Source organism: Lepeophtheirus salmonis, chromosome 3, assembly GCF_016086655.4.
Source record: "Lepeophtheirus salmonis chromosome 3, UVic_Lsal_1.4, whole genome shotgun sequence".
In the NCBI taxonomy this organism is placed as follows: Eukaryota; Metazoa; Arthropoda; class Copepoda; order Siphonostomatoida; family Caligidae; genus Lepeophtheirus; species Lepeophtheirus salmonis.
The window spans coordinates 31,972,648-31,999,129 of record NC_052133.2 but is presented as its reverse complement, the minus strand read 5'-3'; the positions used below and the strand labels follow the sequence as shown (position 1 = coordinate 31,999,129).

The 26,482-nt window shown below is 30.0% G+C and overlaps 1 protein-coding gene across 7 annotated transcripts in view; it reads left to right on the top strand.

The window, feature by feature from the left end:
* Positions 1-11,471: 11,471 nt before the first annotated feature.
* LOC121114937 (histone-lysine N-methyltransferase SETD7) overlaps positions 11,472-26,482 on the top strand; it is a 53,058-nt gene continuing 38,047 nt past the window's right edge. For 2 of the 7 annotated variants that reach the window (XM_040709065.2, XM_071887358.1), the window contains exon 1: positions 22,072-22,180. In XM_040709065.2, the coding sequence (XP_040564999.1) occupies positions 22,141-22,180 (40 nt within the window). In that variant the 5' untranslated portion in view covers positions 22,072-22,140. Of the gene's footprint in view, positions 11,680-22,071; positions 22,334-22,441; positions 25,812-26,482 lie in introns of those variants that run through there. The other 5 variants (XM_071887356.1, XM_040709063.2, XM_040709062.2 and 2 more) reach the window with 5 other exon arrangements.

The following is a 26,482-nucleotide window of genomic DNA, read 5'->3' as shown; positions in this document are numbered from 1 at the left end:
ACCAACAATTATTATTATATTTGCTCTTATTATAACTTAAAATATCACATATTATGAATTTATTTTATTTTTATGATTCTATTGTTAAGAAATTATTAATTATTTTTTGTAATAAAACGTCACTAATTCAAATAACTTATTAAAGAAAACAGTAAAATTTTTGCAGAACTGTATTGGAGTCGACTTTTTCCAAGTTTATATACTTCCGACTGCAAATTAAGATTGACTAAATAAAAAATTACTCAAAAATTACAAATAGAGTAGATAAAATAATTAAGTTCACATATTTACTTTATTCAATGAATTGTCCATTTTGATTGTAATTCGAGATATATTCAATTCAAAAATTGAGAAACGTTTAGTTATTTTCTACAGCGTTCAATTGGCTCAATTTTGAAAATCTTGAGGAATATATATTTTTTGCGCATTCAATTGAACACGTCATCCTACTTATATAGCTTTGAGTTCGAACAAGAAAAATCCGTATTGAAGATACTTATGAAATAATCATGGGCTTATTGAACAAACTACTTGCATCCCCAGACTTGGAGCCAATTCATTCTTCAAAATTATCTTTCCTCATAGAACAGGTGACATAACTCTTCAAGAAACCCAACAGAATGAGATTACAGTTCTTCATTCATTTTCTTTGTGGTGGTGAGCTCCAGACTTCAATTACTCTCCCACACAACATCAATAGAAAAGTTAATCTCATCTTCGACCCAGTACACAATTATAAAAAAATATTTACAACTACTTCCAATGGCAAGAATACTTCAGCATTCCCCTGAACCGTCTGGTTAAATCATCATTACGCACTAACTTTGCTCGTATCAAAGAAATCCACCATAAAGAGTCAAGAAAGAGCTCAGATCTACAATAGAATCTATAGTTGATAATGTCTATGATCAAGGTCACAAATGGGCAAACATTTTTGATAAGTTTTCAAAAATCCTCTTCAACGTGATTGGCAAAAATTTGGTTTTTCAATTCAATGACAGCATCCGACAGATAAAGATCATCTAAAGACATTGTTGAGTCACTATTTTCGTCCCTCTTTTTCCAATTCCTTCCAATTAATCCCTTCACTTCAATTTCTTTTGTGTTTGATGAATATAATTGTATCATTATTAAGAGGAATATCAAATATGAGTTAGGACCTATGCCACAAATTGCTTTTTGGAAGATGAGGAGGACGGTGGTTTCCTAGTTCTAAGCATGTAACAAGTGTTTATTGAAGCAACCGAGAGGATGTTTCTTTAATGCTTTTCCACCGACTAACTACCCCTTGTCCTTTTTAACTATGAAATTAGAATTTCTATGGTATTAATTCAATCAATTTAAAAATCATCGTATTTTTTACTACGCACATAGCACTTAAAAACAAGATCCAAGATATTCGTCTTCCTTCACCCTTATTGATGGTGAAGAGCAAAATTCGGGAATTTTAACTTATTGGTATACAAGACATTAGAATAAATCAATTCCTCAATTTTCTTAATCATCTTTTTTGGTTCCACATGATAGTCTTTCTACCTTTCAAATAAGCTATGACGTTATGAATTGCATCAACAATCTTAACTTTATTTGACCTCCCAAGCATTGAAACTGGAAGGTTCTTATGATTTAGATAAGGATAAAAAGTCAGCTCTTGCTCTAAAAAAAATCTTAATTGGAAATATGACAAATTATTGAGTTAATCGAAGGAGTGAAATGAGTCTATTTGTTCATATAATAATTTCAATAATTTAATTTGTCTTGCTTCTGAAGATACCCAATTTGTATTTCACCTTTAGCAAGATTAAGGAGTGTGTTTTGGGTACTAATATTGATGGAACTGCATATCTCTTTTTTAGTTTGCTTCTTTTTATTAGTTCATGTCATGTAAGACATGTATATATATATTTGTAAAGTACTGCTTTTACCTATTTATAAGAATAAATAGTTTTGTAATCTATGTATAGACCAGAGTAGGTTTTTGTTTTACTAAGAATATAGATGTTCCTATAAATAAGCATTGTCCTTATTCCTCCACGCTTTTCCTTCTCCTCATTTCTCCGATTCGTCATGGATCCCTCCTTTTAATAAATAATTGGTACCTCGCCGCCTTCGTCAAGACGCAACAGTAATGAGCTCACACTTGAATTCTAGTAGGTGTCCAATCATTTTTACATATATTTTTACCCCATAGCTTCCAAACATTTTGGAATGTCGTTCCCACTCCTGCAGCTTTTAACACAGCATTAATCAGAGTAGGGACAAAGTCCTTATACTACAATTCCACGAAAAATATCAAGTCATAACCAAGTTCTTGAATATTTTCATTAAATCCTAATATTTCTTTCAAACTTATTTCAAGTACATAACTATAATACAGGTTCCATAGTCTGAAGGCTTTTCTTGAGAGTACAATATACTAGCATTTGAGTCCAAGTCGAGTTGCAAGAGTCTAAGTCAAGTCTCGAGTCTTTGTTTGTGAGATCGTATTCAAAATATGGACTTAACTCCAAGTCGAGTCGCAAGCCTTGAGTCCAAGTTACCACCTCTGGTAATAATTAACCATTGTATCTTAAATTATACATTTATTATTATACTGTTGATTATTATAATTACAATTGATAAATCATAAATAAATGTATGGTTAATAAAAGACTCCTCTTTAACTTTCAAGAGGTGACAAGTGATCAGGTCAAAAGAAGTCTGATACATCACTAATACTTACGTCACTAAGCTAAATTAATAATTAGTTTGCATACCTGTTAAAAGATTGAATGTTTGGTCGTATGGTTGCTATCTGTTGTTTTAGGGGTAAAATGCTGGGGGGGAGTAGATGGCTCGGTGGATGAATAGCTAGAGGGTAAAGGGTAAAAGGAGGTTAATTGTTGGGAGGGGGGGGGGATAAAAATCATATAACCCTTTAAAGACTAACAAGAAGGACTGGGCTGTACCGCTGCCCTGGGTCCTAAATAAGGACCGACACAAGACTACTTGGCATATGCATATCGTTGACCCAGTTCTAAAAACGTGCTATTCGGAAAGAAAGATTGAACTGAGATAAATCAGTTTCAATATTTGGGTAAATATATCTTCGTCAATATTGAATATAGGATATTCAAATTTTGTTATCATTATTAGTTTAATATAAAAACTATTTTTTAAACAGTTTTTTAACCATGTATGCCTGTTTTAAATACCGAATTTATAAATGCATTTAACCAGATAGTACATTTTTGGAGTAAAAATATCTTTAATTCACTGCTAAACTTTGCCATCTGGTTTGGATTTATAACAAAATTTACATTTGAAGCATATAAAACTACTTTTTTATAGAATCTTATTTGGTTTATATACTATACAGAAAAGACATATATAAATAGACTGGTGCAATTGCATAACAAGTACATAAACTAAGATAATAGTTTATATTTAATGCTCCGGGGTTGAATTTCAGCTAATATTTTGAAAATTCATCTAAAAAACCAAACAGTTAACATGCAAATTAACAATAAAGATAAATATTTGTTAAAATTTCTTAACGCCCTTTTTAAAATATTTCTATGACCACATGAAGTCGATGAAAGGTTTATGGATACAATATATTTAAGAATATAGATAGCAGGCAGTTCACAAACGCATTAAGTGCTTTCGACCAACAATCAAGAAGAACCAGACTCAGAGCTCTTTGACTGTTTCTTTTCTCTTACAGGGGAAATATCTGTATCAGGTTTACTCCTTTTCCCTACAGAGGAAGCACGAGTACGACTGTTCAGAATTGTATGGACACTCAACCGACGCTTGGATTTTTTTTTTTTTTTTTTTGGCTTTCTACCTTCTCCATCATTCGTCTTATCACATTCTGAAAGAGAAGATTTATTTCCATTATTTGAATAATCAGTTTGAACTTCTTCATTTCCCAGATCATTGTTTACTTCAGAAGACTTATTTTCATCAGTTGGGGGATCACTAGCCCCTTCAATTTGTTTTTGTTTTTTTGGATAGAAGATGTTTATCAATTCTGGAAGACTACTTTTCATTTTTGTCTTCTACCAATTGGGCCTCCTTATTTTCTTTAATTTTTAGTTGTAACGGAAGACGTTCTTGCATGGCCTTTTTGAGAGAACTTTCATATTCAAAAGCTTTAAGTCGTTTTTCCATGCAATAATACTTCATGTCTCTAAAATTAAAATATCTTTGACATTAAAGTTTCACTCCAGAACACTTCAGTTAAATTAAATTTCCTTCCACTGATAAAATTTGAGGTATAGACGAAGGAGCAGCTACAATTTTCACGATGTAGTCACTGTCTCGCCAAATTTCCTATAACTTTTACATTTCCCTCTGTTTTGTCATCATTTAGTTTTTTTGTGATTGTGATTTATAGTTTCACCAAATTGCTTCAACCATATTTGCCTTAATTACTCTTTTGAAAGTATTGATAAGCGTGACAACCAATAACAAACAACTCTTTTGCCTTAATAAAACTATTTTATTGAATTTATCTTGCTTTATAAACTTGGAAGCGAGAGCTTTCATGTCGAATCTTTAATCTCCATTCATGTACCTTTACTTTTCTCATCTTCAGCCAATTTCTCCCTATCTTTCTATCATCAGGCTGGGTTCCTTTTTGGCCTCGTACATCATGCACTTGGATCACGTATTTTTCTTTGTCTATTGAAATACAAGATTAGTCTATGTATTTATTATTTCACTGTAGACAAACTCTAAAACACACTGTAGGCTTCCAGCAATGTACCACTCCCAATATAGTTTGGAGGTTGACAATGAGCTATCAACATAACCCCTCTTAGAAGATGCTCTGACATAATGGGATATAATTTATGTGGGTAAATACTTTGTTTTTCACATCAACAGGAGTTTTATTTGATGGTGACTGTGTCTTACGTCAACTTGGGTTCCCTAACTCGTCTTTGTTCTTGAATAATTAATCAATCCTTTTGGAGATACATAGTGTTGAGAAATAGAAAGGATGGCATAGTTGGATCTGGGAATCAGCAACAAGCAGTGACACAGATTTCCTACCTTTAAACCCTTAATTTGGCTTTGATTTGATGGTTTTGCCGTGGTAGTTTCTTCCAATAATACTTTTTTTTCTTTGCCTCTGTTGAGTTATCTAAAGTCTCCAAGACCCCAAAAGTTGCTCCATATCGTATCCTGCTGCTATTTCTAAATATTTCTTTTGTAGTTAAGCGTTCACACTCGATTCAAAATTATAATTTTTAGATCAAGTACCTGCAAAGTTCTGTGATATACTCAAAAATGACTTTACGGCAAACATACAAATTTCCAAATATCTAGACAAACTTTGCTTATTAATAGGTATTATGTTTTAAGAAAGAAGCAGGAAAAGTGCTATTCTGATGCCCCAGGCAGAACAGGAAAAACTTTCGTTATGAACTTATTTTTAGTGTATGCTGGTTCAGATAGCTCTATTGTCCTACCAGTGGCATCAGCGGCCTTTGCCGCTACTTTACTAGTTATTTCGGCCTCCAATTTAATTTTCAATCCACAGCTTAGATCTTAAGACCGAAACGAAATAGTCTCAACACTATATATTAGATTCCTAATTGTTTGTTTACCTATTACGACAGTACTTCAGTGAAACAAAAATTACACAGTATTTTATTATTAGCTGTTGAAATTTCTGCTTCCTTTTCTCTAATCAGTTTTCTGAACGTTGATTGGGTAAATTCGAACTCGTTCTTGTAAAGCTGAGAACAATTCCAAAAATTATTGAATAACAAGGCCAAATCCGTTTGATAACTTAATGCTTAACGTTTTAATAAAAACAAAGGAAAACTATGTAAACTCTTTGGCATATCTACATACAAACATTGATAAATGAAATTTAAAAAAAAAACAATTTTTAAACACGGGAGTGAGCTCAGAGTCATACATTGGAATACTTTGGATTTAAAAAATTAATGTAAATATTATTACGTTAATATAAATATTGACTAACCTGTCGCTGATGGCCGGGGTGTATTTTGGCGTATTAAAAAAACGGGAGCAGCTTTCTATAATTGGCAATCCATATGATCCTAGAAACCATTAATGCTAGCTGTCATCATTATTTTTTTTTATTTTTGAGCAGAAAACGTATCTTAATTCATAATCATTAATCATATATAAATAAGTAATTTGTAATTACTACTAACTACGTATTTAGTGTTTTAATAAGTTTTGACGTGTAAAGTTGTATTGTGATGAAGTTTGAGATAAAGTATTGACTATCAATTTTAAATCCTGTATCGTTGATAATGGTGGTAATGGAATTACGACGTAGATTCGAGGTTTTTGGCATACCGTCTTTGTAATTATGGATCTATTGTCCTGAAGATCTTCCAAGTTAGGATAAGAAAATTAATCGGAATCGGAGAATGAGGCATTTCTTTCTGGAATTGGCATCAGGAAAATAATATTTAATTTGCGATTCCGATTCTTATGTATTATTATTTATTACTAGTATTTAATTATTTATTACTCTTCTAAGTTATTAAAACAAAAAAAAAGTAAAAAATATATCTGTCAAGATATAAAAAACGACCATGAGAATTTGTTGCTTGAGTGTTATAATTTTATAAATATTGTAATAAAATAATTTAAAATAATATCTGCTCGAAAACTGAGAAGAAACCAATTGAACACAAACTAAACGTGAACAAATATGCTTTAAACACATGCAGTCGATGAAGTTACTCCTATTTTAGGGGAATAAGTTTTGTTAAGGGATCTAGGAAAGTTTGCCTTGCAAAATTTTACAAAACCTCGGAACTGGTCTAAAGTTGGGTTCCTCTGTTTTTCTTTTTGAGCCCTTCATAACATGTAAATCTTCCAAAACTGGCTTCCCTTCTTTTTGAAATTTAGAATTTATGTTTTCCCACAAGCAATGTGTACTCTTAATCACAGTTTGTTTGTAAAGTAATCTTTGTTTGAATTTTTTTAGACTAAAGGTAGTTATCGATATTAATTGGAATTACGCAGTTAGTTAAGTACTCACCCAAAAGTCCTCCTCAGATCGATAAACATACGAAAAACTTGTCTGCATTAATATAGATAAATGATAATAAAAAAAATGAATATTTCTAAATGCATGAGGAAGGGGCCGCTTTTAAACATAAATTTAAATGGTAAAATTGGATTTTCAATGTACTAATTCATTTGGCATATCCCTTGGGATTTAAGCTTAAACATAATCCCCACTCCTCTAGCACTTGCAACATTTCAGTACTAGAGTATTATCTAAGTAACTATCATTATCGTCTTTGTTTAAATAGTAGTTACAACTTGAAGTGAATTTACTGCCTAAAATTTTAATATGTATTCTGATTCGATAGATATATTTTTTAAATCAATTCCCTCTTTAAGGATGAATATATAAAAAAAATAAATATTCTAGCTGTCTGAAATCTTATATATTTCTAAATATTATCATAGGCATTCATAATTATAAGCATTGGTACCACTAAAAACATATTAGTTATAAGTAAGTTATAACCAGACTATAGTAAAATATTGATGAGTAGACTATATGTTGAATTACGCTTATGACAATGATTCACATAAGTTAAACTAATTTTCAAGTTAATCTTGGAAAATACCTATCGAAAACAATTTTTAAATTACAAGTTTCAATAATTCTTTAAAAATATGACTTTTTTGTCTGATGAGTTTTTTAGCCACCGAAAGTGTTAGGGTAAGTAACGAGTATTTAGGCGAGAAACGAGTATTTAGGCGAGAAACGAGTATTCAAGCGAGTTACAAGTAAAGCTCGTAATTCCTCGAGTGCTTTTTTTTTTTTAAATACTGGTAAAACTCACGCAGTAAAATTCAGCACGCGGCACATCACTATAAATATTATTTACATTAATTAAAGAAGGCAATTTATTTTGTAAATTGTAATTCTTAGAAATTTATATTCCTTAAATATTGTTTAAAATATCAAAGAATTGGAACCAGCATTACGAAAGTAATTTGGAAATATATAAAAGATTAATTCCAATTCCGAACATTCCAATTTTACTACTGGTATAACCAAGATGATTATCCCCTGCAATATTCCAGTCCATATCGTGAATCATCCTAATTTTATTTAAACTGGAAAAGTAATTCCCTCTTGCTTCTCCATCACCAAGTCTGAAAGTAAATTATTGGAGAAAAAAATAAACAAAAAACTTGAGTTGAAGGATTCTTGTATTGGACAAAACTAAGATTACAATTGTTGCCGTAAAAAGTAGCAGCAACGTTCTTGACCTCGATTTCTGAGACAAAAGGCTCCAAGTTTTTAATTAACAATTGAGCATCATAGTGCATTAAAGCAGCCGAAACCCTTAAGCAACATTTTCAAATGATGTTGTATGTCACTTGTCTAGCTCATGCCTACAACAGAATAGCAAGGCTCTGTCCTAATTATTTGAAAATACAAACTCTCTCATCTCTGAAGTTGAAGATTTTTTTCTTTTAATTCTGGTGATAGAAAACGTAAATTTACTGGATTATGCCATGTTCCTCTATCACCAGCAGCTATCCTCACGCGTAAAGGGATCTTAGCTTCAACAGTAGAATACTACGCCCAGCACATTCAGCCAAAGTGTACATTAATGGTTTGGATAAACAAAATGATATAATCAAAATAGTAAAAGAAGTTTTGATGAATGAATCCTTTTGTTAAAAATAATGCATATTTGACCCTATTTGAATACAATCCAAGTAACCATTAAAACATTGGAAAAATGATTGCCACTAATCCAAAGTGTAACTATCGTTGAAAATATTTTCCAAGATATTACAATATATCCCTTTCAAAACTAAGTGACTGGAGGTTATAAAATAATCAAAAGATAAAGCAAATTGAGATAATCAATCACGATGGATAATTTATGAATTTAAAAACCCTCCTATTGTTAACTCTGATTCTGGAATATTTTTGAGGTTGATGTTGGAAATTAATGAAACGAAAGGGTCCCGTTTGACGTCACGTCAAGGTTATTATGATAATGAAATAGAGCATTGAATTATTAAATGTTGGAGATTTACGATAAAGGTAGTTAAATGATCTCATAAATAATACAAGTCTTATTTACCTACTTATTATATGGTATATTTAATTTCTTACATTTTTGGGTACATAAATTTGGCTATTGGAACCATTGACTACTATGAAGAATGAAGCTTTGCTCATTATAGACGTTGACAGTTGAAATAGGGGTCGAATATTTAAAATTAAAGTAATAATTTATAATTAGGGAAAAAACGACGCCATATTTATTTTCTTCCTTTGACATTTGGACACTTTATTAGTATAATCATGGAGCGATATATACTTGATCAGAGATTGCTACTAACTGAAAATAAGGTGAATTAAAAAAATAAAAATAGCTCCATCTATGTGTGAAGCCCGGACCTTTTCGACCTATGTTTTACATACTTTGACTTAGTTTTTTATATACACATAAGGGTTTAATACTCATATATCATGTATTATTAACAAAAAATCTTTATTTTAAACATACTTTAGACTAATAATAAGAAACAATATACTAATAGAATATAATAAGGAGTATGGATAATTTCGTATAATACTCATACCCAGGCCATTAATGGAAGAAAATATCCACATATTACCTACAAAACAGGCATTTTCTGGCTAACTACTCGTTGCCTGATATAATTAAGAAAAACTATTTATATCTTTATTTAAAATTGATGAGGTCCTGTTTTTACCAGAGTATTGGTCATGGTATTTGTAATATACTAGTGAAGAAATAAAAATATCAAATTTGAATGGTGCATTTTGATTAAATTATTACTTAGTTTAAAAAGATAAGTCTAGTATTACTTAATCAAATCTTTTGTACTAATGTTGTTTTCCCAGTTTTTTCCCCCAGTCATCTATATTTCTTTATTTGTTACAAATCATTATCGACCTTATTATTGATCTCATTTCTCGAAAAGTTTTCATATATCCAAATTTTGAAAAAAATTTATATGATTTATTTAGTGTGCGTAGTTGTATGTTACTGAACTTTGTAGATAATTTGGGAATTTATTATCGGAAATTATAATATTTATAAGATGGTAATTTATTGATCAAATCTAATGACAATTTGTGAAATTGTCATTTTCCAGTGATCTTTGTTTTGATTCATTCCATGTTATCTCCTCCAGCTTCAATAACCTTTGTGATCCTTTGTCTGAATCGAGCTAACAATGCTCTAGAAATGTTTGTTGACCTGTTCTTGAAGGATGATCCACAGATAGTAATCGAGAATGTTCAAATTTGGATTATTGCTGGGCCAAATTTTAGCCTTCACGAAAAACCAGACCCTCTCAGATAGGAATGACTGAACTACCTCAGAGGCATGGCACAGGGTAGAGTCCTGCACAAGATCCACATTGTTAATGTCTAACTTTTCATCCAGCCACGGTAGTAATGCGTTCTTCAGGATCTTCAGGTACTCAACCGTGTTGATCTTAAGTCCAGCCTCGATAAAATGTGGTTGCATGATGGAACCGTTGCTGACCACAGCTCCAAAAACTATGACTCTTGCCGGATTCTTGGACTTTAAAAATATTGAGACTTTAGTCGGATCACAGACGATGGCTCTTGCATTCTTCCGACTAGTTTATGAGTCCGCTACAAACTTTTTCTTGTCGCTACACATTGACTTTTGAAACCACCCTGTGCTTCAAGTAGTTCAAAAGCTTTAGACAGAGACCTGCTCTGATGGCCTTGGTTTTCGCTTCATGTTTAGGCCTTTTTTGAATGCCCTGGAGATCGTGACGACTTGCACATTCCTGTTTGTTGCAAGAGTCGTCATCTACAATACATGATTGGCTTTGATCGACTTCCTAAAGTCTCCCAGGAACCTCAATTCGAGAAGGTAGTTGAGCTTGAACCTCATAAAAAAACCAATCCAGAACCCGGGTCGGTTTTATCTTGAGCAGGGTCTGAGGCAAAAAATAATTTTGCCATTTCTTTCTTTCCTTTTTTAAAATTTGATTTAAAAAAATATAACTTGAAGCGTAAAAACTTAAAAGAAAGTGACTCTTCAATATATCCTTAACGTTTAATTAATCAATTTTGTAATTGCTGTCAAACCTGGTCTTATCCATTTTTTAGATTTACAAATGTTGTATAATAAGAAACCTGGTTGACGAGGTCACCTTAATTAAGCGGTTAGTTTTCTATCCTTCTTGCCTGACTGCTTAATACAGGTTCGACTGTAATATGCAATTGAATGAAACTTATATTATATGCGGGATTTCTGGGGAAAATAATGATTTCCCTTAGGCGTAAAGCCCCAAGAAACCTCTGGAAAATGGTATCTGGTATCTGAGGAGATATACCATCAAATTAAATGTAGTATAAACATTCTCCTAGTAGAGTTTGAAAAACTGTTCTATGACTTTTATTTATTAATTACTTTAAACCTACTTTTTCATATTTTCTTAGCGTGCGAAGTACAGCCTTGAACATATGTTCATACATAAATAGATTTGTATTCATAATATTTTAGTTCTTGAAAAGCATTGAGAACGTCGGTGTGACTACATACATACATATCACCGTTAAAAAGAATTCAAGGAATATCTACTAAGAAGATTTCTCTAGCAGCTCTAAACTACATGATACATATTATAGTCAAATTCATTTGTGGAGTAAGTTTAGTTAATGATTTTCTGTTATTTTTTTAGTATGCAAATCAATTGACGTTTTATTCACTTTTGTAAATTTCGATTTTATGAGGGAGATGCATTTAAAAATACATACTCACATTAGAGTGAGGCTGATGCCCCAACTTTGCTCAAACAAGCTTAACCCTTTTTGAGTACTTTGTATGGATCTATTGAACAAACCAGTGCAATTTTATTAAAATAATTGGTGTAGTAAAGATATATCTATTTTTTTCCTATAGATGGGTTTATTAATGTATATCTAGTGTTCTTTAAGTGCAATCGGTTTACGCTAGATGGCCTTAAAAAGATAAGTTGTATACCCAAAAACGTTTTAGACAGTTTTGTGATTGTTTTAGGGTGTGTCAAAGATGGACACCAGCAGAGAGAAAATACTCTATTTTTACATTTTTTCTTTGATAAAGGCGAAACCCCCAGCCAGGCGGGTGAAAATGTTAATAGTTTTGATGGTCGTGATACTGTAACACCCATTCATATGTTGTTTTGGATTTGTGAATCGCGTTCCAGTAATTTTCTGGTAAAATATGCATTACATTCTAAAAGTCATATTGTCGAAAATGTGGATAAAATAATGAAAATTGTCGAGTCTGATTGTCTTGTAAGCAATGTCTTGATTGCCAAGGAGGTATCATTAATGGAATTTTTTTTTTAAAGCCAATCCATGAAAAATAATAGATTTCTTTTTACTAGATCTTATATACAAAGCTCAATAAATTTCGAAAAAGTGACAAAAACTATAAAAACCTCTTTTTAAGATAAAATTTTAAAGTACGACACTAGAATAGTAGTTAAATAAAGTAAGATGGAGGAACATAGTCTAAAAATGATAAATTGTGTACTACCAATGAAGTAGATATTGACATTTTTTGTAAATATCCTCCATACTTTGGTAATAATTAGTAATTTTTTCGAAAACAAAGATAATTGTGCCTTGTATCTTAAATATATATTTCCAACAAAAAATTAATAGGTACATTACTAAAACCCAAAAATGAGACATGTTCCTAAGGTCTCAACAGAATACCGAATAAATAAATACTAAGGGTGGTCTGGCAAAAATTTAGAATTTGTTGGACATCAGCCTCAGCCTAATATACATATGGATGTAACAGACAATTTACCTATTTTTCATGTTTATTGATAAGAAAAGAAAGTTAGACCTGCAATTTCCTGATTAAAATATCTTTGGATTTCATTCAAAAAGTACAAGGAAATATGTAGAAAAATTTGTTAAATAGTATATGTCAAATACTTAATATAAAATCTTATGATTTGATTCAGTTTCTAAATACCTATATTAGTGGCGGAGTTACTCAATTTTCACAGGGGAAGCCTGTGTAAATTTTAGCGTCTCTTTGCCACAACAAATTTACAATTTAGTCTATTAAAAATCCTCTCTCTTCGTTAATGGAAATTCAGATGTAGTAATTGTAATGCGTATCCTTTTTTGAACTCTATTTCTAGAAAAGATATAAATTTTATGTTTTATTTTGCGTGAAAACAAATAATGGATGCTTTTTTAAAAATACGAATTTCCATTTAATGGTTGGCCACAAGGTTTTCAACAATTATTACTTAATAATAATTCCATAGTTGAGAAGATTTAGCTAATTGCTACCAACTGATTTTGGGGCGTTTTTTCTGTATCTTTTTAGAAGAAAGTTTACAAGGTAACGATGTGATATGTGACATTCAACAGGCATATTTTTATCTGAAAGGAAATAATAATTAATAGCTAAGAATTAATTACTTAGATATTTATGCTAACTAAAACGAATCTGATTATTGTTTAAAAAATGTAATTATGCAATATTTACCTCCCTCTCCAATTTCTTGCAGGTTTCAATTTCCATACATATTTTCCTGATTTTGAAATAAAAAACATGAAATTACGACTTACATCCTTAACTGAAACAGTTTCTTTCGAGTTGACAAATTTGCTAAAAATTGATACATTTGTTACGTAAATGTTTCATATATTATTTACGTCAATAAAACTGTCCATTTGAGTAATAATGAAAATAAAAATTAGTCTTGTAGTTGAATTTTTTTTATAGAATATAAAACAGAATATTTAATGAGAAAGTATAACTGCTATGGAATTTTCGGCAGGGATAAAACAATTTCAAAAAAATAAAAAAAATAAGCAAGTAGGGATATTTTTTAGAAACAACAACAAGGATAAAAGAAAATGTCTAAATGCTTGAATGATCATATTTTTTGACTTTTCAAAGAAAAACCTAACAATAAAATCTAAATATTTGAAATACTATTTAAAATGTATAACATATTAAGTCTTAAAAAAACATTCAGCAGCCTTGACTGCCTCAATGATAATTATATCTCTTAATAATAATTAACATTTTCAATATATTTATGCAAAATTAATTTACAAATTATGGTTAAACTATAGATTTGATAGGAAAGATCAAGAATAACTATTTATTTAAAATTAAATCTGAATGATGTTTTTGATTTTTTTTAGTAAATAATGAGTATAGTTGTAAATTGTAAGCACTTTCCAGGCGGGCGAGTTTCTTTTGCACAAGGTAATCTGAGAAGTGTCTTATTTTGAAAAGCTCTTATCATAATAATTTAATCCTTGAGGATATAGGATCCAAGTACAAAGTAAGTTTGAGTGTATCTGCTCATGAATGGCGAAGAGTAACACTGAGGCTTTGTTTGGGTTTATTTGTGTAAGTACTTCTTGAACTCTGAGTAGAATTGAGGATCAATATGGAAGCAATTTCTGTATATGTCCTTGCTAGATACAGAATGGGATCTATGTTTATTTACTTTCTCTTATAGTATATAGTTTTAGTTAATTTAATAAAACTTCAGAACAGCTAAGCAACTCTCCTCCAAAATATTTTAATATTGTCAGGGCTACCACGTCAGTTTTCGTTTTTTCCCATATCGAAAGTACTTATAACTTACAACTCTAAAAATGACTCACTCTATAGACAGGAACCCCTTTCTTCTTCTTTTTTCTATTCAATTCAAATATCTATATAACATACATTAGAGAAATGGTTCTCTTCGTGAGAAAAGGCAAAGGGCATTGCGAGTCATTTTATATTTTTAAATATAAAACAGAGAAATTTTTGTAACTATTACACAATATGTATAAAAATCACAACTCACTTTTTGCTATAAAAAAAGTTCCAATGGTTTTTTTCCTTCAGCTATTTTCGTCAGTTGAAATGATTTAAAGCAGATTATTATACTTATTTATGAATTTAAAATTACACTAATAATTATTCCTTGAGGGTAGCTTGGCATTCCAAATTTAACATAGCAACCATATTTTTTCCATACCATTTTTTATATCATTTTTGGAAGACGAGGTTTCTAGTTAACACAAAGATCACCCTCTATAAAATATTTTAAATATTACTTTAATATAGAAAAGTTCATTAAAATATTATGTAATGCGGTTACAGTATGACAAATAGAAAAAAGAATATTATAGTCGTTTAATTGTACAAATTCATATAGTATTTATCAAACTATACTCTATTTTTCACCATAAAAAGTTGCTATATTAAGTTTGCAAGTGCTAATGTTATTATTTTACATTATTTACAAATGTATCACAAGAAATCAATGAAAAACGTTCAACATTATTTTATTGAGGGCTCCAGTCTTCAGAGGATTATAAATTTGATAATTCATGTTTACGAGGATATCATAGAAACAAGAAGTTATTCAAATGACAAAATTGCATTAACATGGGTTTGTCCGGACCCACAATTTAACTAAAATTTTTAACCTTAGATAAGATTAAGCTTAAAGAATATGGCGGCTTTGCATCCTATATGTACGTAGTTTTGAATGGATTATTATACTAGTTCTTACTTTATCAAGTAAGAACTACTTTTCTGAGATGTTTAGATCCGTGATATCCTTTTGTTTTGTTTCCATGCCAACCCTTTCTACATTTTTCATAGGGAATACATATTTCTTACCATATATAAAATATATTTCCCGTAATTAGTATTAGTATTCATTTTCCTTCTTAACAGTTGAGTAATCTGTACTTCATTCATATTTATACATTTGAGAGACTAGTCGCCAGACTATTTGCAATAATTCATGTACTTAAAATACATAAAATTACATGTACATATACAGTATATAATAAATAAAATGTTTAAGGATAGAAAAAAAGAAGAAGATAAAGTTAGGAGAGACCTTTAAACAAAATATTTCTTAGTTAAAAAAACAATAAACACATTATTTTTGCTTCTTATTTGTTATGGAATTTTTGTATTTTCCTTCTGGAAATTTTTGTTTATGTTATTTCTTCGAGTTGATTTATTCTCAGACTTATTTAGTAAAAATATCGTTTGGAGGAATTTGCTCAATAATAGAAGCGTCTGCTCTGAAAATTATTTAAAAAATTTCAGACATAGGTTAATATCTTGAGCGTCAATATTTGAGTACTAAAAATAAATATAATTTAAACTGATATATTTATAATACATCGTGACACTTGTATTGCATTTCAACAAAAAAAACAAAAATCAAGTCCCAATATCAGTTTGTAGAGCTGATGACTATGACTCACGACTTGCAACTGGACTTGCCACTGGACTTGCAACTGGAATTGATCTGTTATCAAAGACTTGACTTGGACGCGATGTCTAAGACTCAATAATAGAAAGCTACTTTTTACTTACCTCAAGAAAAGGCTTAAAACTATGGACCCTCATTTTATAATTCTTTGAGACACGAATTAGACTTGTTGTATCAGTACTTTCTCCCACCTCTAGTAGTTTGTCAATTTTTCCCAACTATAAAATATTTTTTGAGAATGGTTTACAGCTAGACAAGGAATAATCCTAATTCACCAATCAACCTTCTGAACACTGATTAGGGAAAATGAAGCAAACATATTGATAGCTGACAAGCCAATACAATGTTAGTGATGTAAAATCAATCTAAATGGTAAACTTATTTTATATTGGTTATTTGATTACATATATAAATATGTGTACTTAAGTATAATGACAATTTATTATCGAGATTAAACTATTAAACCACCATCTAAAAATACAACTTTCGATTTTATCTATTTTATTTAAAATAGTTTTTAGTATATATAAAATAATATTTTCATAATTTAGTTGTGAAGGCGTAACTATATATATATATATATATATAAAGGAGTGTAGATAAACGTTTTTGAGACATGTCATTGATATATGAACTTTAAAAATATTTAATAGAATAGAGTAAATGTTCTTACTCTTATAAACTACGACTTAAGATTGTACATACATAAATACATACTTTAAAAAATAATTTGCTCAATCTGTTATATAATTGTAACTGAAAGTATAATTATATATATAGGGATGAGGTTTGGGTATTTTTTTGGAACCGGGTAGACACGGGTAGAAACGGGTATTTAAATATTTGATACCAAACTTGTGAATAAATAGATAAATAAAACAGGCGGAAGGTATTAGCCCCTAATTCCATGAAAGAAAAGAACAATAATTACGTTGTTTGATTATGCTACAATCAATATTATGACGTCATTTTGATGAAAGTACTTCCCCTACCATTTTTGAATTGGTTATGGAGACCATCATGATAAGAGAAAGCACAGAAAGGAAACAATTTATAACTATATAATCCGTCATCGTAAGCATTTCTTTTTGCATTTTCAAGACTAATGATGAGATTACACAAAACTATGAAATACTTCGTTTGCTCAGTCATCACTCTTGTACATAACTTACCTGAAATTTTAGTTAACCCACTAAAGCAAGAAAAACTTTTTATCTTGTAGTATATGTCTATTTCTGCAGGAACTGTTACAACCTGTATCTCTAATTATATTCATAAAAAATAATGCCCAACTTTTATTTATGTATTGGTAACATAAATAATATTTAGTGAATACTAATTGTACATACAGTTGAAAAAATCATGAATGACTCTTTGACATTTGAATGAATTTTTATTGACGTCATGACTACATATGAATTATATTATATGTTTGTGCATCAAAAGGAAAATAAGGCATATTCAAACTGTAACATTCAAAAAATAATGAGACACAAGTCTAATTTATTGAATGTTTAATTTAACTATGTACTTTAAGTGTGCTTCAAAATAGTTTTATCCATCTATTTTCTCCATCATGAGCTATTCAAATGCTCTTCTCCCAAAAATTCTTAAATTGGTAAAGTTTCAATGTCATTTTTGATTTCTAACGTAGGTAGAAAATTGAAAGAATAGGAGTTCAAGTGGAAAATTTACTCTAGTGCGTAGACTCGTTTAAATCATATTATATAATTATGATGCCTTTTTTTTAAAGAAGGAACTACGATATAATAATAAGAAATATTTCTTATCTTTTTTATAAGCATAATTTTGAAAGTTGGAGTGATTATTTTTTTATTTCCAAAAAAACAAAACACGTAAATTTTTCCCCAAATGGTACAGGTTTTTAATTTATTTCAGTTTTTGTAAAGTCTTAAAGTTATTCATTCATGGATCAGTAACATTTTTTTCAATTAACCTTGTTCATAAAGTTGGAGATTTTCTCATATTAAATAGTACTTTAGATTTCTTGAAGAACTATCATTTTTCTGTTTTATTAAATATTCTATAAAGGGAAATACTCTATATTTTGGAAATAACTACCCTATCACCTATCATTTATAGTACACCTACAAATGAATATTTAATTAATCTTCCTATTTTGGAATCATGGATTCATTATGAACTTTTTCAACTAGCTTAAAATTTATGTTTTCTACTTAAAATATAATATAAATTACTTAAGTTTCAAAATATTTAGTATTTAATATGCTACGTCGATTTTATGGGGGTGGGGCCATATTCTTAATTGGTAGCACCGTACTTGATATCATTAAATAAAACATTGACACAGTTTATTAATAAGGACATAAGAAGACTCGGCGATTTCAAAATAGAAAATAAAACATTCTTTTCTAAAATGAAGTCATTCGATCAAAATAATTAAAAACTTTATTAAAACATTTTTTATTATAAAAAACCAAAATATTTTTTTAAAAGCAAATTTTAAATAGGGAAAGAGAAAAAAGGGCACTTGCACCTTTATCTTTGCCTCAGATCCCGTTTACACTTTAACCGGCCTTGATTTCATATTTGAATGTACCAGAATCCTGAAATTTAGAAATTAAGAAACTCTAGTTCAGACAAGTTTTACCATTTAATTTAATGTTGATTCTAAATATTTGCTTTATTTATAAGCTCCTACATCCACCCCTCTCTAGGGACGCCCTAGTACTTATATTTAAACTAATGTCATATTTAAAATATATTATTATAACTGTTAGAAAGTAAAAAAATATAGGATAGTCAAAAACAAAACAATCATTAAGACTTTTAAAGATCAAGACTTAAAGATCGAGTTATTGACTAAAGTTACATAACTCTTGGACTTGAATTTGATTCGAGTCATTAATATGTATAACCGCTTTTCACGTAGTTATCTTTATTGTATCACGCGACCTTTCTCCAAACAAGAAATTTTAAAAAGGATCTGAAATCATTTGGTAGTTAGACAAATTCGTCAATCATACCAACTGCTATTTATCTCTTAAGTAAAACCAGACTATCATTGTCATATTGGTGTTCTACCATTTTGGAAATGAATTATATACATATATTTAATAATATTGAAATCTTAGATAATATTTTATTCGATACTGTATTATATAATATTACCTAGTAATATTTTATTAAAAGCGTAGTTCTAAATTTCTCTATGATGGCCAAAATTTCTTCATGTAAATAATAAAATGGCTAATATACATATATGTACAACGAGGGATCAATAGAAAATTGTAGTCCTGACCTTTAGGAAGCGGAACATAAGTATAGTATAACTTATTATTGCGTTTATTTATTAGAGGGAACTAATAATGAAATAGCCATGGAATATCAAGTGAGCCATGGAAATCGACAGCTGACAACCAAATGCATATAACATTTGAACTTTTAACTTGACTAAGGCACCGTCCACATTTGAACATTTTTTTAAATGACGTTATTATTTGTATTGAAAAAGTTTCAGGTCTACACAATGAATAAGTCTTCTCTATACGAACTGCTTAAAAATTTTGATGTATTTAATAGGAACCTTATTATTAGAGAAGAGAAAATGAGCCCATTCGGCGTATTTTCTTTTGTAAAAACGGATTGTACTTATTTTTTTACGTGTAAACGAGGCTGTCAGATTTTCCACAATAAAGGCTGTTTAAAATAAAATCCTATTAGGTAAAACCTAATTTTCGGGTTTTTGTGGATACAAGTTAAAAAGGGATAAATGCTTTACATTTTTCACAGAAAAAGATTCCGTTTGGTCGGGGTCTTGTGAACGAATGACTTGTTACTTGAGTCAGTCTTGAATTATTTAACTTTGTTTTCTCCTACAAAGATTTATGTACAAAACTGGATTGAACATTTGTGTGCACATAAAAGACCTAGAGTATTTGTTGCAGAGTTAACACCTTGTTGGAATCAGAATAGAACTAAGGATCGTTTATTTTCTTCTCCTACTCCCCCCCCACAGCTGCTTGTAAATGATCTAATGAAACGTCATGACAGAGAAGCTGCTCTTTTTTAAATTGTCAGGGGTACCATGTTGATTTTCGGTTTACTTTTTAACATGCTCCAAAATGCACTCAATTTTAACATCACTGCCAAACTGTGTATGTAGACCAATATATAAAAGCAACCAAACATATATAGTTTATGGATTTTAACTGTATATACAAGGCAATATATTGAGTTAAAAAAAGTATATCTGATCTGATATAATGATTTTGTAAAAAAAAAAATTACAGAAGACAATTTAAATACAAAGGAGCCTTATGGACCTACAAAAGTAACTTGAAAAAATTTCGTCAGTTAGTTTTGTTTTCCCTTAACAGGAGAGTAAAGTAATAAAAGTACTTATTACATAAGCATACATTTATATAATACTTAAGCCCCATGTACTTCAAATTAATCATTTTTTATGTAGGTATTTATTGATATGTCTGAAAATTACAAAAAAATTTAAATTATAATACATTGTAAAATGTAGAAATGAAAAATGAGGTATTATATAATAAATTACATTATGATATATCATTGCAAACAACACTCAAATTCCACACTTACATTATAAAGGATCTTATTTTTATCATTCATAATAATATTTCTGAAAGTCAAAATATACCTTGTATTTGTTATTCATGTCATTTAAAGAAACTAATTTAACAATTTGTACCTAAGTATTCAAATCATTTGACAACATCAAAAATGAAGTTACTTAATTTTTAACCTAGTAGCAAAGCATTACATTTATGGTGTACCGGGTTGTTAAACATTGGGAGGCGTGCTATGTATGTAAATATGAGTGCAACATAGTTTTTCTGAGTTTCTGTTTGTTTGCAGAGAACTCATTTTTGAGTATGTGCTTAATATGTTAGAAATATGGGACTACTTTATCTCAGAAATAGTATGTAGAAACGAGTGTGTGTAATTAAAGATCAGCGTGTCAAATTAAGAAAAAATATGTACAATAAAAAAAAAAAAGGTCAGTCATACATTGGATGCTGAAGAGTTGATAGTAAAAAGAGTTTTTATATCCTATTGCAAGACGGAAATACTAAAAAAATTTTTGAATTAAATATTAGTTTTTTTAGTTAAAAAAATATAATTTGTTTTTACCCTTTATAAAATATACGTCATAATCAGTAAATTTGAGTAATTACTGATTAATCTAGAATGATTTTAAATCAGCTAGTTTAATCTAGTCGGCAATAAATACATCGTTCGGATCCCTTTTGTATATTAGAAGTGGGACTATATCTTTAGTTGTTCGATATTTTTTGCAATATCAAATATTAAAAATAACTGCTGTTGTAAGGGAAATTTTGCATGGTTTTATAATAAATAAAAAAACTTTATTTAAAAAAAAATATAAAAATTTCACCTACCTTGAAATATACGTTTAAAAACATAAATCTTTTAAAAAATTATTTTAAATTATTATTTTTTTGTGGTGTATAGAGAAAATTAAATATCTTGACTACTCCTAATTACAATAATGGAAGCTTAAAAAGAATAAAAAATAAAATAACGCAATAATTACGGGATTTTAAAGTCAAAACCTCATTTAATATTTGAATTGTACATATGTAGTTTAATGAACGCAAGTTCATTCAACATTTCATTAAATTTTTGAGATCTACAAGATGTTTATTATTTATTTTGGAAATTTTCCAAGACATATTGTCTATGTTGTATACTTGTAAAAAAAAAAAAAAAAAAAACGTGAACAAAAATTCGTCCACATAATTGATTAAGCTCCTATGTTTTAAAGGAGAACAAAATTATTTAACTTTAAAATAGAAAGTTACTGTACAAATCATGAAAACACCAGAGATACATTTATTTTCTTCAATTTCAGGTAAGACAATTTCTGTTCATTTCATTCATCGAAGTCGATAACATTACTCACTCGCTTATCGAGACGTACATTTAACATTATGAGCTATGCAAATATCCCTTCGCGATATTTGGAATCAACTCGATCACAATCTATTAATTTATCGGATCGAATGTAACAACTTAATTCATTAATAAATTTACATAAGTTTGTTTTAAATTTTTTGAAAAAAAAAATTATTATTGATATCATAGTTGTTTAAAGATATTTCCATGATATAAGTTGTTCCATTTGCAATATCAAGACACAGAAGAAGAACGACACAATTGTTAGAGAATGAAGAGGATGATGTATCCAATCAAAAATGGAAAACTCTCATTAATAAACGAAAAAAAAGCAAATATCATATTCAGAAAATTCGAAACGAGTTAGATTCTGCAACACGTGCACTTGTTGACATTGACAAAAGAAGAAACGAAAGATCTTACCTATTTAAGACTCCTTCCCCTCCCATATTAAAAAAAGTACTTTCTCCACATGAGCCAGTACGTCAAGGACATTCAAATTGTACCTATCTTAGTACTCAACCAATCCGTCAACAAACACAATATGCATCCCTCATCTACACACATGAAACTGAATCCAGACTTGACAGAAATCCTTGTCCATATAATATTTTACCAAACAACTCAGAACGGATTAAACCAAGCATAGTCCATTTCCCATTGCTTAAAATTGGATCAATTGTAATAAAGTCCTGTATTAGAGAGTCCTTGAGTCATTTCCTGTTCAATAATGATTCATGTCATAATTTAAAGAAAAAAGCTATCGTACATATTGTGGAGGCAGACCTCGAAACTTACATTTCCTATTGTCCGCTTGTTCTTGGAATACTTTCCCAATTTTCAAAAATACATTTTTCAAACTTGTTGTCAAGAGCGATTTGCACAAAAGAAGAATCCAACTTATTGACGATTGTATATCATTGGACAGAAGTCTTCTTTTGTATCAATGCTGTTGTGAGTAGTAAAAACGATCTAGTGCATAAAAATGCTATTAAGGAAACCCATCTATCTGGGGATGTACATTCCTTTGATTTAATTTCCTCAGATTGCCCATTTGAAATTGTAAATGACTCAGGTGTGGATGATGATGACTGGGAGTATTATTCTGAATATGAAGAAGAGTCCATTAAAAAGGAACCTTCTTTCCCAAAAATTCCTGTATCCCTCCTAGAACGATGGAATACTTCTATATGGGCCAGTGATGACGATGAATCTGAATCCGATTATTATTCTTCCGAAGAAGAGGACACAGATGATTACGAAGAATTTGATTTAACTGATGATAGATTATTAAGGTGGATCAGGGATTTAAATCAAGAAAATGATTCTAAATTTCTTAAAAATCTAACTGCAAACAGAGAAAAACCTTTAAAATTTCGTAAAATCACAAAGTCTCAAAATGTAACGGAGTATGTTTATGATCCAAAGGGTATTCAATTAGGATATTATAGAGATTTCATAAATGGAGGGTTTACATCATTTGGAAAATGTATAACAAAAATGGACTCAGAAAATAAACCCCGTCCTTTTAAACATGAAACAATTTGGTTGAAATTACTTGGAAACACTTACTGTTTCTTTGGCTCCCAAAAATCTTTCTATCTGTATCCAGACCTAACAACTGCCATCATTGGTAATTTCGACTTTTCGGGAAAGTTGAAGGATTTTGGAATATATGGAAGAGTGTCTTCTTTGGAGAAAATCAATGAACTATTAATACCAAATGTCACACCAATTGAAGGTCTGCAAAAAATATCATTCGATCCTGCATCTTCGATTGTTATATCTCAAAATCCAATGCTACGTGATCCTTATGAGTGCAGTACTGTAGTTGTATCGCAGTCTAAAATCCCTTATGCTGGAGAGGGTCTTTACGCAAAAAGAAATGTTCGACCAAACACCTTATTGGCACTATTCAATGGTATTAAAAGAAGAGAAGTAACAGGTCAGAGAACTCATTGGTCTTTAACCACATCAGATTATGGGATTGCTCTCAAAAGAGATATGACTCTTGATATACCACCTGGCAATGAATCTCTTAAAAAGTATTGTGCAACTATTGGACATAAATGCTGTCACTCCTTCACTCCCAATTCCGCCTTTGAGGAAATTTACCACCCACGATTTGGTCATATTATGAGCGTTATTTCTGTCCAAGACATTCGAGTTGGGGAGGAAATTACCGTGTCATACAACTACGACCTTGCCCGTTCTCCTGTTTGGTACAGGGATGCATGGTTTCATTATCTCCGGGATCATGAAGATCTCAATGAGACAACTCTGCAAATGACTGCAAATAAAAAATCTAAAGTGTGGGGTCTAGTTGTTACTGTTCCTCCGCCATCTAAAACATCTCCTAAGTTTGTACCTTGTGGAATCTGCAAAGAGCATGTGGGAATGAAAAGTTGGGCTATAAGATGTAAGAAATGTGAAACTTGGAACCACTTTTCTTGCGTAGATGGTTTAAATACGGAAATTTTTGAGAAGGCTTCGAAATCAGAGGAGGAACTAGATTGGAAGTGCTCAAATTGCTGAAAATGCCTATTTGTTAGCTCTTATATATAGACCTATTCATTTTTACAAAATACAACCTCAGTACTTTACTTCTATTTTATCTGGAGTTGTAAATCATATGATATGCCGATATGTTTAAAAAAAACAACAACCAAAAAATGGCATAGTATCACTTTTAGAGAATATCAGTTTAGCTTTTATCACATCTTATTAGATTAGCTACAAGCAGCTATAAGAAAGAAGAAATAAACATGTATTCAACTTTGTAAATAACAAGGATATATGCAAGAATGACTCCGATAACGATCCTTGATTCAACTTTAAGTTCAACCTGGAATTACAATGATAACTAGAGTTATAACAAATACGATCATAGACAAGTGGAGACATTTTATAGTTGCTATCTGAAATTGGTTTTAAACTTTCAAAAGCTATTGTCATTATTCTTTAATTTTTGAGAAAGGAAAATATAGGTACATGGTGCGTGTGTTCATGAAAGACGGAGGATTTTTTGGGGAATTATAAGAGTATGTCCTGATTGAATTCAAAGTGGAATTGAGGATCAATATCAATGCAATTTGTGTATTTCTGTACTTACTCGTAGATACAGAATGGTTTGTAATAATTTCCTGAATCTCATAGCTGCTCACAACTAATCTAATAAAACGTCATGACCGCTGAGCTGCTCTGCTCGTAAATTTTTCCAATTTGTCTAGGTTACTATGCTATTTTTAGCATACCGGGAATTCATATTTTCCACCTTTCTACTTATAACTTCCCAACAAACCATCTATATTACTCTCCGTCTTTTACACTTGGTTACTTAATACTGAGATGTTCCCCCTTCAATAATTCAACAATACTGATAGCAGCTTTTGAAAATTTAAAAAAAACAACAACACGAGCATTAGATATATATTCTACAACAATAATTATATCATCATTAAATTAAAGCATGAATATAAATATAGATATATCTTTTTCGATTGTGCTAATATATAATTTTATAGTATTAAATTTAGTATGTAAATTGTCAAATTTCATTTAATAAAACAAATACAATAAGAAATACATAATACGTGAGCCCATTTTTTTTAACTTTATATTGACATGAATGCCTTTATTACTCATCCGTAAACTTAAAGCATTTCTCTGTCTGCAGATCATTAGTTCATCTCATTGAATCAAATTTATCTTTTATTTAAACTTTGCACCTTACTGACGTAATATTTACATAGTTTTTGGATCAAGTGTATTTTCATTTGTTACTATGTATGTTGTATCCGTGTTCCCCACATCACCTATTTTGCATAACCCAGAATTTTGAATTATTTCAACTCCCCTCAGTGCAGTATATTCAAAATAAATTCTAATCACATCAAAAATTTACCTTCAAAAGCTGTATTTCATATCATTTGAAGTAAAAGGATTAAATGACACTTAGTTTTTAGATAAATCAATGTTAGTATTTGAATTCTTACGTTTAACAAAAATATGAATTTATTTACTTATATCAGTTTGTAAACAAAGCGATAATATAAATTATAAAATAATAGATGTAGGTTTTTTATATTGAAGGTGCTGTAAAAAATATCTCACCATGCGTCATTTTTTTAAAGAACAACCTACTGACTGTTACACTTCCTTGCGGATAATATATACTTTTTTCATTTTTCTGATGCCTTGCAAAAGCTCAAAATCAATTTCCTTGGGACTAAAACTTTGCAAAGTATGTTTTTATATC